This window comes from Scophthalmus maximus, chromosome 15 (assembly GCF_022379125.1).
Source record: "Scophthalmus maximus strain ysfricsl-2021 chromosome 15, ASM2237912v1, whole genome shotgun sequence".
Lineage (NCBI taxonomy): Eukaryota > Metazoa > Chordata > Actinopteri > Pleuronectiformes > Scophthalmidae > Scophthalmus > Scophthalmus maximus.
In genome coordinates, this window is record NC_061529.1 from 1572501 (window position 1) to 1586316 (window position 13816).

At 49.4% G+C, this 13816-nt stretch overlaps 1 protein-coding gene across 8 annotated transcripts in view; it reads left to right on the top strand.

Annotated features, from left to right (window-relative positions):
- kcnh5b (potassium voltage-gated channel, subfamily H (eag-related), member 5b) overlaps positions 1-5425 on the top strand; it is a 94579-nt gene extending 89154 nt beyond the window's left edge. For 7 of the 8 annotated variants that reach the window (XM_047337723.1, XM_047337722.1, XM_047337726.1 and 4 more), the window contains one exon: positions 3751-5425. In XM_047337723.1, coding sequence (XP_047193679.1) covers positions 3751-4875 — 1125 coding nt within the window. In that variant the 3' untranslated portion in view covers positions 4876-5425. The remainder of the gene's footprint in view (positions 1-3750) is intronic. The other variant, XM_047337728.1, reaches the window with a different exon arrangement.
- Positions 5426-13816: the final 8391 nt, after the last annotated feature.

Sequence of the window (13816 nt, forward strand, 5' to 3'; positions counted from 1 at the left end):
CTCATGTTTCATTACCGCGAGTACTTTGCATAATTGACGGTGTTTGACTGGTTGGCAGCTGCAGACGGGATGTGTGTGTGTGTGTGTGTGTGTGTGTGTGTGTGTGTGTGTGTGTGTGTGTGTGTGTGTGTGTGTGTGTGTGTGTGTGTGTGTGTGTGTGTGTGTGTGTGTGTGTGTGTGTGTGTGTGTGTGTGTGTGTGTGTGCGTGCGTGCGTGAGCTGAGCTGAGCTGAGCTGAGCTGGCGTTTTGTGTCTCAACGTTGAACAGCTGTTGACAGAACAACGTCACCTCAGAGTCGTCCAGCACAAAGTCAGTCGAGCTGAAACGATGCGTTCTGAGATGTTGACGGCCTCAGACGTTAAACGTATTCGTCCTGATGGTGTGTGTGTGTGTGTGTGTGTGTGTGTGTGTGTGTGTGTGTGTGTGTGTGTGTGTGTGTGTGTGTGTGTGTGTGTGTGTCGGCTCTGCTCTGCTGCGTTGTGTTTTCAGCCTGTTTATCTGAATGTGTCCCGTTAGACAAACAAGTCACGCTCTTCTCTAATAGGCTCCTCTGTCTACAGTGATGAATGAGTGATGGGGGGGGGCGGGGGGGACGTGTGACGGCAGCTCCTCATAAACAACAAACCATCAGCAGAGAGAAAAAAGAAAAACAGAAGAGAGAGATGGAGGAGAGTGACGGATCAACAGATAGACTGAAGGTGATCAAGACCCACAATGCTTTGCAGCAAAGTTCCTCCTGGGTCACATTGGATTTTGAGTTTGGTGGATAAGGAGGCAGAAATCACCTTTGCTCTCTCGGACAACACTGATTATTATAATATCAATAGAATCTTCATTTTCTCTCACCTCATTTCATCTTTTTAATCTTTTCCTTTTTTATCATTATTGTTATTTATTTTTTTCCCCAGTTTGCGAAACACAAATTAACGGACGCCCCTGAAAATATATATTTTTTATTCCAGAAATCAGGCTCTTTCCCAAGTTTTTAAGAAATCGGGGTGGTCCATTGTGGACGTTCCTCGTGTCCTGGTTCTGGTCATATTCTGCGTACTGCACCTTTAACTGTCATCCCTCCGCTCCCTTTGTTCATCACCCAGTTTGTCTGTGTTTGTCTGTTTCTGCTGCGACTTCTCTCCCCTTTTGTGTTTCTCCTCCTCTTCTTTTTCTCTTCCTCTACCTTTTCTTTTCTCCCATCACGTCTCTGTTGTTTTCCTTCTTCCCTCGCTACCTCTCGTTATCCGTTCACCACTCGCAGGCTCTCCGGTGTTGCAGCGTCAGCATGAAGCGGGCAACACCAAGAAATATTATGCCTCACATTACCACATAGAACAGTGTACTGTACATACACACACACACACACATATATATATATATATATAACAAACTGCTTGTCTGTACGTGTGCATTTAATCTTACTGAATATTTCCTCTGCAGCGTGTAATGTTTTCATTTTATTCCTCCCCTCCAGTCAGGATATCATGACCGGACCAAAATGGAGACATTACTCAGCCTCTCTCTCCCTCTCTCTCCGTCTCTCTCTCTCTCTCTCTCCATCTCTCTACCTCTCCATCTCTCTCTCTCTCTCTCTCTCCATCTCTCTACCTCTCCATCTCTCTCTCTCTCTCTCTCTCTCCATCTCTCTATCTCTCCATCTCTCTCTCTCTCCATCTCTCTCTCTCTCTCTCTCTCCATCTCTCTACCTCTCCATCTCTCTCTCTCTCTCTCTCTCTCCATCTCTCTATCTCTCCATCTCTCTCTCCATCTCTCTATCTCTCCATCTCTCTCTCTCTCTCTCTCTATCTCTCCATCTCTCTCTCTCTCTCCATCTCTCTATCTCTCCATCTCTCTCTCTCTCTCTCCATCTCTGTCTCTCTCTCTCTCTCTCTCTCTCAATCCCTAAATAAACCCGACACTGTCCCTCTGCTTCGGCCTCTTGAATATTTAAACAGGCCCCGATGCGTTCAGGCCTGCTCGTAAAAAACATAGCGTTGCATTTTAGTCTTGTCCCTCCGGTTCCCTCGTTCTGGTGGATTCATCGACGCCGAAATCCGGTTTATATTTGAAAGAGAGCTTTGTGAATTCTGAAGTTATATTATGTCTGCGTCCACAGAGAGAACAGAACAGTTAGATATTTTTGCGTAGTGTAAATGCTTCTTCCCTTCAGAATAATTACCTTCTCTCTCTCTCTCTCTCATCTTTGTTCATTGTCTCAGGGAAGTAAATTAGAAATATTCTCTTGTTTATAATTAGTACGACGGAACAATTTTTCACTATGAAGCAGAAGAGCATGCACCACTTCTCAAAGTACCTCCACTCTCACACGACACAGGCTGTAAATAAAGATGGACGCCGCGTCTTCACTTCACCTCCCGTTATACAAACACGAGGCTAGAATATCTCGGAGTGTAGAAAAGAATTAAACTTGCACAAAAGTAATGAAGGAATCTCACAGAGAAGAAACCGAAACCTCCAGAAAAGTGGAAAACCAGTTTCCTCCGGTCATCGGACCAGAGTGGATGAAAAAGCACCTTCATTAGACGCGGACGTGACCGCGGGCGACGCGGTGACCGGAGAGGTCCGAGTGGAACCAGGTCGGAAACACGGAGGGGACTCGGACCGTTAATGGAGTCATCGATCAAAAGTAATATACTGTGAGAACAACCACAGAACAAGAGCGGCGTAATACAGCCAGACAGGAGAACCGACGTTCTCTTTCAGACGCACGCAAATGTGTTGCTTGGGTTGAAATGGGATTTAACTCGACTGGTTCTGCGTGTTTGCGTTGTTCCTGTTGCCTCAGTCGGGCGAGGCGAAGCGTGCGTCAACTCGCGGCCCTGCACTGACGTGGTTCGCAACCTCGTCGCCCAAACAATCCGCTTTGCGCGTGGTGTGAATCTGAAGACTGGATCTGTCCGCGTCCCCCTCAGCCCTCATTTTGACGTGGGGGACATTTACTAGAGAAGACCCCAATCTGAACCTTGGTTCCTCTGTCATCGCCTCTTCTGGTTTCCCTCTTGTCATGACATCATGCCGAGGCTGGAGCCGCTGAAGCTCAATCCAAAGTGAAGCTAGTTAAAGGGGCAGTGAGCCATTTTGGAGAAAGCTTGTTTTTCTCTTTGTTGTTGATTCTTTCCTCCTGTGGCTGCGAACCCAACGTGTTAACCACTAGACCAAAGGTCTGCGGAGGTTGGACCCCATCGACGAGATCCTCTCTGCAGCTGAGGTGGGAGGAGCAGAGGGAGTTCAGGAGGGGAACGTGGTCGGTTAGGTCGATTATGGATGGACTCCCCAGACGCCACCATCTTTAACTGAGGGACGGATGCCAGTTTCCTTCTATTGGGAGCATTTTCATTTCAAGAATAAACCTTGAATCTGCAGTTGGACGGCTGCTCGCCTGCCTGCCAGGGGTTTCTGTCATTCCCAATGTAATTAGTGTGTAAGAGGAGCCAGGAGAGATCCTGGCGCCGGCCCGGAACACTACGGAGGGAGGTGTGGGAGCGCTGACGGATAATTTAACACGGATGTCCAGGAAGCCGGCTCCACTTTGAGTGCACCGCAGAGGAAACTGTGACATGTGAGCGCGAAGTCGAGACCCACCTACAGATTTCCATAGTTATAAAACCTAGAAAAAGGTTTTTACCTCCGATGATTAATGTGCAGCGCTCGGCGGGGGAATTACTATTCATGGTATTCAAACGAAATGATGGGCTTTCTGATGAAAGGCGTGTTGTTCTGTGTTTCCCCTCACAGATCATCTTCCGCAAGATCAGCGAGGTGAAGAAGGAGGAGGAGGAGCGGCAGCGGGCGAAGAACGAGGTGCAGCTCACCATCCCGCAGGACCACCCGGTCCGGAAGCTGTTCCAGAAGTTCAAGCAGCAGAAGGAGCTGCGCAGCCAGGGAGCGTCGGCCGCCCCGCAGCCCGACCTGGAGAAGAACCAGCTGCAGGTGGAGCAGCACCAGCACCAGCACCTCCACCCGCACAGCCTGCAGCTGGGCCACTCCAGCCTGCAGCACTCGCTGCCGCTCAGCCTGCAGCGGCCGCACTGCTCCATGCAGAACGGGGCCCCGCCCAGCAGCAGCGTGCTGACCGTGTCGCAGGTCACGCCCATGCAGAGCTCGCTGGCGTACAGCCACGCCGGCGAGCCCCCCGCCAAGCAGAACAACCGCGACATCATGGAGCTGCAGCCCAGTTCTGCCGGAGCGGCCGGCGAGCAGACGGTCCGGATCAAGATCAGCTCCAGCCCCGTGCAGGCCAAGCCGGCGCCCCGGGTCAGCGGCTGGATGCGCCTGAAGAACAACACGGCCCCGGTGGAGGCCAGGAAGGAGGGGCTGAACAACAGCGTCAAGGCTGTTTCCGTGGAGATGCTGTCTCAGGAGGGTAAAGGTCAGGAGGCGAGGGGGGGCGGGGGGGACGTGGAGCAGGGCGAGGTGTCCAGTAACAACCCGCTCCGCAAGACGGACTCCTGCGACAGCGGCATCACCAAGAGTGAGCTGCGGATCGACCGGGCGGGGGAGGCGCGGACGCCGGCCGCGGTCACCCCGCTGCTCCTCCACAGCCCCCTCCCCGGGGGGGCGGGGTCTCCTCACCCGTTCTACCCCATCCCCGAGCAGGCGCTGCAGGCCGCGCTGCACGAGACCCGGCTGGAGCTCCGGGAGGACATCCAGACTCTGGGGGGCCGTCTGGGCGCCCTGGAGGCTCAGGTGGCCGAGATCCTCAAACTGCTGTCGGACAAGAGGCGGCCGTCCGCCGGGCCGACGCCGGGGCCGCCGCCGCCGCCCCCCTCCGCCACGCCTAAAACCAAAATACAACGTCAGGACATTTTCACCGTCTCCAGGCCCGTTTCCCCGGACTCGGAGAAGGACGAGGGGCTCTGAGGGGAGCTCACACCACTTGGTCTCGATTCTCTGAGATAACGAAAGAACTGTCTACTTTAACGTTTGCACACAGAACTTTTTCTCCGTCCGGGTCCCGTGAGGAGCGTTCACACCCGCGGGGGTTTTATTATTATGATTGTACATACCCGTCTATGCATGTCCAGCTGGATTCTGGCCTGCCAAAGAGAAACAACTCCACCTACGTATTGCCTGTATATTATGCAGTTGACTGCATGCAAAGGAAAAATTTAGCTGCACTGTAAATATGAATATTTTTCATTGATAATTTACTATGTGGACATTCAGGGTTTGCATACTGGTAGCACTATTAACATTAAATAACAGAGAGGGTTTTTTCTGCATGGATTATTTATGAATAGAACGAGTTTGTTTCTTTGCCTGTGAGACATGAAACAGAAGTTTGATCCACAGGTTTGATACGCGAGGAGGGAATGTCCTCTTTTATATATATATATATATAAAAATATATAGGTTTGTGATCTTTTTTGCTTCTTTATTATAATAATTTCTATTTTTCAATAACTTGAAATTGTCCTTGGCCTCGTTTTTGATGTCCCGGTAAAAAGCCCTCGAGTGGTTATTTTTGTCAGAATCCTCCTTGTGTCTATGCATCGCTCGGGTTCGCCGCTAGAATATTCAGAATATCTTATATCTTTTGTCTTCATGTTTGGTGAATGAAGGAAGTTTACTTTTCTTTTTTCTCTTTTACGTTTCCTTGTTCCCGTTCCTCTGCATGAATCAGGGACGGGCCGAATGCACTTTGGTTGAAGCTGGAACGACGAGGAGGCTTGTTCACGGATAAAAAGTCCACTCAGCACGGCGTCGCGACCCACCCCCAATCCCCATCTCCCCCCCCCCCCCCCCCCCCCCCCCCCCCCCCCATCCCCATCCCCCCCGGAACTCCGCCGCTAAAAGCTCAAGTAATAAAACATGGAATACTGTACTTTTTATGTTCCACGTTTCCTATATCTGCATGCAGAGGAGTAGTTCTATACTCCCAAGTGCGTTCACACACGTGTGTGTGTGTGTGTGTGTGTGTGCATACAGTACACACACACACACACACACAATCATATTCAATAAGGCAGGACACAGATGTGCATTTCCCACAGCGTGAAGTGAACGGTCCAGGAAACAGTCTGATGTGACTTTGAGGGTTCAGGTGAATCAGAGAACAGGAAACAGGAAGTGATGTTTTCACCCCGTCCATCTGTCCGTTAGTCCGTTTGTCAGCAGGATTACGCAAATGTTAGATAACGTCCATAATGATAGGATTTCGGGTTTGATTAATGCTCCCGTCTGCGAGTGAAGACAACAACATCAACAACAGTCAGTTTTTTTTCCCACCAAACCTCGTTCCGCTCCGGAATCAGCGCCTCGTGTTTTTCCGTGGAGGCAGACGAGCCGACTCCCTCGACGGACCGCGGACACGTCGGGTTCTTTACCCTCGTGATGTTAATCGGTGTGAAGACGCAGACGAGTTCAGGCGCGAGGTTTCTGTCGGCGGGTGACAATCAGCCTCCGCTCGGGAACCGTTTGGAGAGACGACGAGTTTCAGTGCAAATGAGAAATGTTTTATTTTTATTGAAATGGGAATTTTTGTTCCTCCTGTTTCCGCTTCCAAACTCCGGGCGTTTCCTCCGGCGTCGCTCGGCTGTCGGCCACTTGAGCAGATCCCCTGCCACGGTCGGGGGGGAAGTGCCTTGCCCAGGGGCACCGCGGCACGGCTGAATCCCATCTGTAGGACTTTGGCGTAGCGGTGTTAGAGGCAGCACGTAGAAGAACCGCTTCATATCTCTGACGTCACTTATTCAGCCAAGACCGTGCGAAGTTATGCAACATGTGATAACATTTGAGATATTATTTGTTAATGTCCATCAACGAAACCAGAGTTCACACACGGAGGCGAGATGTTCAAAGGTCGTGTTTCTTCTCCAGTCGACTTTACGAAAACATCAGACCAAGAGCCACAGATGCACGTAGAGTCCAGATGAGTGAGCCTGTTCCCCAGAGAAGGAAACACTTTGGTCCTGACGCCCAGGACCCGTCAACGGACGCCCTCCCTGCTCCCGTCTGCCCGGGGGTCTCGGGCCGCGCTCGGGCGGGTTCGGGGGTCGGAGATTCAGACGAGGGGTCGACCGATATGTCTTTCCCCAGGCCGATGACGGTTGATGCTGATCGGAGACCGACGACCGATATTTGAAACCGATACTTGTCTGCTGTAAAAAAAAAAAAAAAAAAAGTCAACAAATTAGAACGAGACAAACTCTTCGCACAAAACTTTGAGAGTCGTAATTTAATAATTACATGATCTCATCGGCAAATCGGTTGAAGAAATGTCCGATACCGATATTAATAAAGATGCTGAATATCGTCTCCGATAGTCGGTCGACCCCCTGATGCAGACGCCCCCGAATGATTTCCCCGTGAAGACGAATGACGGTTTTACGAGGCGCCCGTGTTTGTACAGGAGCCGTCGTTCCCTTGTTACAGGAAGAAAGGTGTTTTCTGTACGTTTCACCTCAAGGTCTTGATTTCGTGACTCAACTTTTCAAGTTCTGGCTCGGTTTAGTTTCCTCGCGGTCTCGAAGGGTAAACGGACGAGTTCGACAGAATAACTCCTCCCATCGTAAATATGATGTCACATCCGTGGAGGAACAGCGGCTAAAAACAAACCTCCCAGAATGCACCAGACGTGAGGGGTCTCTGATTTCTCTCTCTGGACCTGAGGAGATTATCAGAGATGGATTTTTTTCCTTCTACATATTTTTCTGCAGATGTTCAGTCTGAGTTCGTGGCCTGAGGATCCAGCTGATCACAGGTTCTGTCGTTTCTCCTCTCGGACACTTTGTACTGTGTAAAACTTTAAAGACTGATTATCAAATTGATTGGATCACTCCTCAGAGTTGCGTAGCTCCTCTAACGTCGTCTCCAACATGTGTGTTCACTCACATCCTCGCATCTTCTTGGATTCGTCCCCACAATCTTTCAAAGGAAAAAAACAAAAACATTTTTGCTTCTGAACGAGTGAATTTTGAACTAGAATTTTAATTTGTCCCAGAAAGTTTTCTGCCGTCCAAATGGCCGCTGGCCCGTCGTCAGTCAGTTCCTCTGACCAGCAAGAGATATGATATCCCTATTTTCTACTATTTTACTAAATACATATATATATACATATATATATATATATATATAACTCTATATAACAAAGATTTATTTACAAAAAAATATCTTTATCCATGTACGACTCTATGGCAGAAGAAACAAACAGAAAAGTGTATTTTCTGCGTCTTTTTATTTTGTCGTGGTTCAGATTTAAAGCGTCAGATGTTGAACTGAATGAATCTGAGAGATTTACTTTCAAATAAAAAAACACCATTTGAATTTTTTAACTCTCAGCTGCGCCGACGTGAACCACTGGAAGGATGTGATTTGTTTTGTTAATATGCAAATTGATCAATTGATCCATTATAAAAACCTGATGAGAAAAGTCAGTTAATTCAAATTAAATATAACGAATTGCATTATGAAACAAATAAGTTTTATATCTTTATTAAAATGTCGTGTTTAGTTTGAAAAGGCTTTAAACTCCATTTACTTAATTTCTGTTTACTCTCCATCTCCATTAATTTCCTGCTTTAATATTTTTGCTTTGATTCAAGACACAATCAGAAAACATGAACTTCTTCCTTTTTTTTTTTAAATGCATAATTTAAATATTTCAGTTACTACTCACATCTGCTGCCACGTGAGCGAGTTTGTTCCGACGCAGCTCCCAACTTCCAGAAAACCACGAGTTGAACTTTTTTTGCGAGTCAGAGTCGAGACGCCGGAGCAGCGACTCCTCCGATTGGGGAAGCAGAGAACTCATATCCCACACGAACACACACGAACACACACGAACACACAAACACTTTCACAGCACAGGCCTTTTTTCAGCTTTGCCACTTGAATGTACAACAACAACCCTCCCGACCCCCGTCCTCACTCACTCTTCTCAGGAAGTGGTGGTCCTGTTCTTTCTTTCTCTTGCTCACTTTGTGTCTTGAAGCTTTTCTCTCGTCTCCTCCTCCTCCTCTTCCCCCCCTCTTCCTCCTCGTCCTCCTCTTCTTCCTCCTCCTCCTCCTCTTCCTTCTCCTCTTCCTCCTCATCCTCCTCTTCTTCCTCCTATTCCTCCTCCTCCTCGTCCTCTTCCTCTTCGTCCTCTTCCTCCTCGTCCTCCTCTTCCTCCTCCTCCTCATCCTCGTCCTCTCCCTCCTCTTCCTCCTCCTCCTCCTCTTCCTCCTCTTCCTCTTCTTCCTCTTCCTCCTCCTTCTCCTCTTCCTCCTCATCCTCCTCTTCTTCCTCCTATTCCTCCTCGTCCTCTTCCTCCTCCTCGTCCTCCTATTTCTCCTCCTGGTCCTCCTTGTCCTCTTCCTCCTCCTCCTCCTGGTCCTCCTCTTCCTCCTCCTCTTCCTCTTCCTCTTCCTCATCCTCGTCCTCTCCCTCCTCCTCCTCGTTGTCCTCCTCTTCCTCCTCCTCCTCTTCCCCCCCTCGTCCTCCTCTTCCTCCTCCTCCTCCTCCTCTTCCTTCTCCTCTTCCTCCTCATCATCCTCTTCCTCGTCCTCTTCCTCCTCCTCGTCCTCCTCTTTCTCCTTCTCCTCGTCCTCTTCCTCCTCCTCGTCCTCCTCTTTCTCCTTCTCCTCGTCCTCTTCCTCCTCCTCCTCCTGGTCCTCCTCCTCCTCTTCCTCTTCGTTCTCCTCATCCTCGTCCTCTCCCTCCTCCTCCTCCTCCTCTTCCTCCTCCTCATCCTCGTCCTCTCCCTCCTCTTCCTCCTCGTCGTCCTCCTCCGCCTCCTCTTCTTCCTCCTTGTCGTCCTCTTCCTCCTCTTCCTCTTCGTCCTCCTCCTCCACCTCCTTGTCCTCCTCCTCCTCTTCCTCCTCCTGGTCCTCCTGGTCCTTGTCCTCTTCCTCCTCGTCCTCCTCTCCCTCCTCCTCTTCCTCCTCCTCATCCTCATCCTCTCCCTCCTCCTTCTCCTCTTCCTCCTCTTCCTCCTCTGCCTCCTCCTCCTCTTCCTCCTCCTCCTCTTCCTCCTCGTCGTCCTCTTCCTCCTCGTCGTCCTCTTCCTCCTCCTTCTCCTCTTCCTCCTCTGCCTCCTCCTCCTCTTCCTCCTCCTCCTCTTCCTCCTCGTCGTCCTCTTCCTCTTCTTCCTCTTCCTCTTCCTCCTCGTCCTCCTCTTCCTCCTCAGTATGACACCATGAATCTGCCTCTCATCCTGGGATCAGGCACGAGCGGCCGAGGGGGCGTTATTCATTAAAATGATCCGTTGGCCTGATTTGATTCTGTAAACTGTTTTGGAGGATTATTATGACACTACAAGAAATGAAAGTCATTTCCTGAGGAGTGATAGTTGTATTTATTTATTTATTTTTCATATTCTCAGTGGGATCAGTTTTTCCTTCCTCTGGATGATTTTAATGAACGAGCCCCTTCAGGGGAAAACGCTTTTCTCTTCTCTCTCTTTTCTACGGGAACATGATGAATTTCTTACGGTTGTGTTTTGTTATTGATGGTTTCCAAGCAGCACTGACGAAACTCCCACACTGACTCATGTATTGTTTCTGCAATTGCACCTGAAACTGTAATGTGAGGAAAATAAAACGTAAACCGTCTGGGAAACTTTCTGTCTGGGCGTCTTGTCCGTCCGTTCCCGTCCCCCTGTCTCCTCCAACAGGGGCATGAGGTGATCGACCAATCAGGTTTATTGATCTGTATCAGAGGAGGAGGAGGAGGAGGAAGAGGAAGAAGAGGTGGAAGAGGTAGAGGAGGAGGAATAGGAGGAGGAAGAGGAGGTGGAAGAGGAAGAGGAGGCGAAGGAGGAGGAGGAAGAGTAGGAGGAGAAGGAGGAGGAGGAATAGGAGGAGGAGGAAGAGAAGGAGGAGGAGGTGGAGGAGGAAGAGGAGGAGAAGGAGGAGGAGGTGGAGGAGGAAGAGGAGGCGAAGGAGGAAGAGGAGGAGGAGGAAGAGGAGGAATAGGAAGAGGAGGAGGAGGATGAGAAGGAGGAGGTGGAAGAGGAGGAGAAGGAGGAGGTGGAAGAGGAGGAGAAGGAGGAGGAGAAGGAGGAATAGGATGAGGAGGAAGAGGATGAGGAGGAGGAAGAGGAGGAGAAGGAAGAGGAAGAAGAGGAGGTGGAAGAGGAAGAGGAGGCGAAGGAGGAGGAGGAAGAGTAGGAGGAGAAGGAGGAGGAGGAATAGGAGGAGGAGGAAGAGGAGGAGGAGGAGGAGGATGAGAAGGAGGAGGTGGAAGAGGAGGAGAAGGAGGAGGAATAGGATGAGGAGGAAGAGGATGAGGAGGAGGAAGAGGAGGAGAAGGAGGAGGAAGAGGAAGAAGAGGAGGTGGAAGAGGAAGAGGAGGCGAAGGAGGAGGAGGAAGAGGAGGAAGAGTAGGAGGAGAAGGAGGAGGAGGAATAGGAGGAGGAGGAAGAGGAGGAGAAGGAGGAGGTGGAAGAGGAGGAGAAGGAGGAGGAGAAGGAGGAGGAAGAGGAGGAGAAGGAGGAAGAGGAGGAGGTGGAAGAGGAGGATGAGGAGGAAGAGGAGGACTCTCTCTCTGCCTCAGGACGACCTCCTCACCTCCTCCTCTCCTGAGCTGATGGTTTGTGAGTAAAAACAAAATATTTTCACAAAGGGATCTGTGGAACTTCAAAAAAAAAAAGGGTTGATGCCACTGTTTTTTATTCAATCTGTAGATATTAATCCTCGCTCGTCCATCGTGTCCTGACGGAGGAATCAGTCAGTCGAGAGTCATTATCGTCTCCTCCCAGGACGGAGAGGAGAGGAGACGAGACGAGACGAGAGGACGGAGACAAGAGGAGAGGAGACGAGAGGAGAGGACAGGACGGAGACGAGAGGACGGAGACGAGAGGACGGAGACGAGAGGACGGAGACGAGAGGAGAGGAGATGAGAGGAGACGAGAGGACGGAGACGAGAGGAGACGAGATGAGAGGAGACGAGAGGACGGAGTCGAGAGGAGAGGACGGAGACGAGAGGATGGATAGGACAGGACGGAGAGGAGAGGACAGGACGGAGACGAGAGGACGGAGAGGAGAGGACGGAGAGGAGACGAGAGGAGAGGACGGAGAGGAGAGGAGAGGAGAGGAGAGGACAGGACGGAGAGGAGAGGACAGGACGGAGAGGAGACGAGAGGAGAGGAGAGGAGAGGAGACGAGAGGAGAGGACGGAGACGAGAGGAGAGGAGAGGAGAGGACGGAGACGAGAGGACAGGACGGAGACGAGAGGAGACGAGAGGAGACGAGAGGACGGAGAGGAGACGAGAGGAGACGAGAGGAGACGAGAGGAGACGAGAGGACGGAGAGGAGAGGAGACGAGAGGAGACGAGAGGACGGAGAGGAGAGGAGACGAGAGGAGACGAGAGGACGGAGACGAGAGGACGGAGAGGAGAGGAGAGGAGACGAGAGGAGACGAGAGGAGAGGAGAGGAGACGAGAGGAGACGAGAGGAAGATGTCTTTTCATTTGCCGCTGGTGAAAAGTGTGAAACTCTCCAGTTTCTGCAGTTTGAGGCTCATTTACTGCTGAATTGTTCCTCTTCAGTGTCAATCACCGCGAGCAGGCGAAGACGTGAAGACGTTTTTATTCCTTTCTCTTCTCAAAGACGGATCAGTCCACGCGCTTGCGCCAAAATGTGATTTTCCAGAACGCAGAGACTTTAATCTTCAAATGTCTCTGAAGGGAATGTCATGTCGGAGGTGGTTAAGTTTCTGCCTGTTCGTCAGGAAACTGATCATTAATTTCAGATTTGGTTGAAAAAAGCTTCTTTCTCAAATGAAGACATCAGACGCGGAGGAGACTTCTGAAATGTTCTCATTGGTATTTGTCCGTGTTGTTGAGTCAGAATCATCTGTTGTGACTCGTTCCACTTCACAGTCACAGAGGTCAAAGAGGTCACAGAGGTCACAGAGGTCAGACTCAGGGTCAGGATCAGAAAAGAAGTTGAGTTTCAACTTTATGAAATTAAAATATCCTTCTTTTGAATATTAGTTGCCACTTTTTTGAAGTAATACATTTTAATTTCAGGTGTTTTTACGCTGAAATCAAATCTGACAGACCAAAGAAACTGCTCTTTTCTGCTGCTTTCACTTATATACATATTATTTTATCATTTGTTCTTTAATATTGTTTCTATAATCTTTTAAAAATGATATTTATTCTTCTTTTCATGTTTCTTTTATATCTTTAATTTTACTCATTTGTTATATTATCATTCCTTGATTAGTATCTTTGTTCTGTATTCTTACACCTTGATTTTCCTTTTCCCCTCAGAGAACACGAGCAGATACTTCATTTTTTCCCACTAGTTTCTGGTGAACAACAGGAAGTTTCAACTAGTTTCATCAGATATGAAACACGATTCTGATGCGTAATAAGAGTTCAATACAAAATCAACTCATGAAGAAGAAAACAACCTTGTTCTCCAACAGGAAACGTTCTGGTGTTGGTGAGAAAATGTCTCCCCTTAGGAAATGTGTGTTTATCTCCAGAGTTCCCTGAATGCATCACATGGGCCGACTTTCACCATCCTGGTGACAGTCACTGTATATTTCTTCTTCTCCATCAGTGTCTTGTTGTCTTTCATCCGTCACACGCGAGGTAAGATCTGTGAAAAGAATTGTTTTTTGTTTTCCAGAGCCAGAAAAGTGAGATGAATATTACAGCGTCTCTCTCTCGACGACGTCCCACTTTACTTCATCAGACCTCAAACTGGGGCGGACTCGTCGCCTGTCGTCGTGGAGGAGATGGATCCTGTTCATGTGAGGAAAACCTGGTTCTGTTTTTCATCACGCGTCTGGAATAAAGTGAGTGTTCATATAAAACACACATCGCGCCCGCTCCTCATTGGTCCCCGCGGAGGCAGATGTGTTTTGT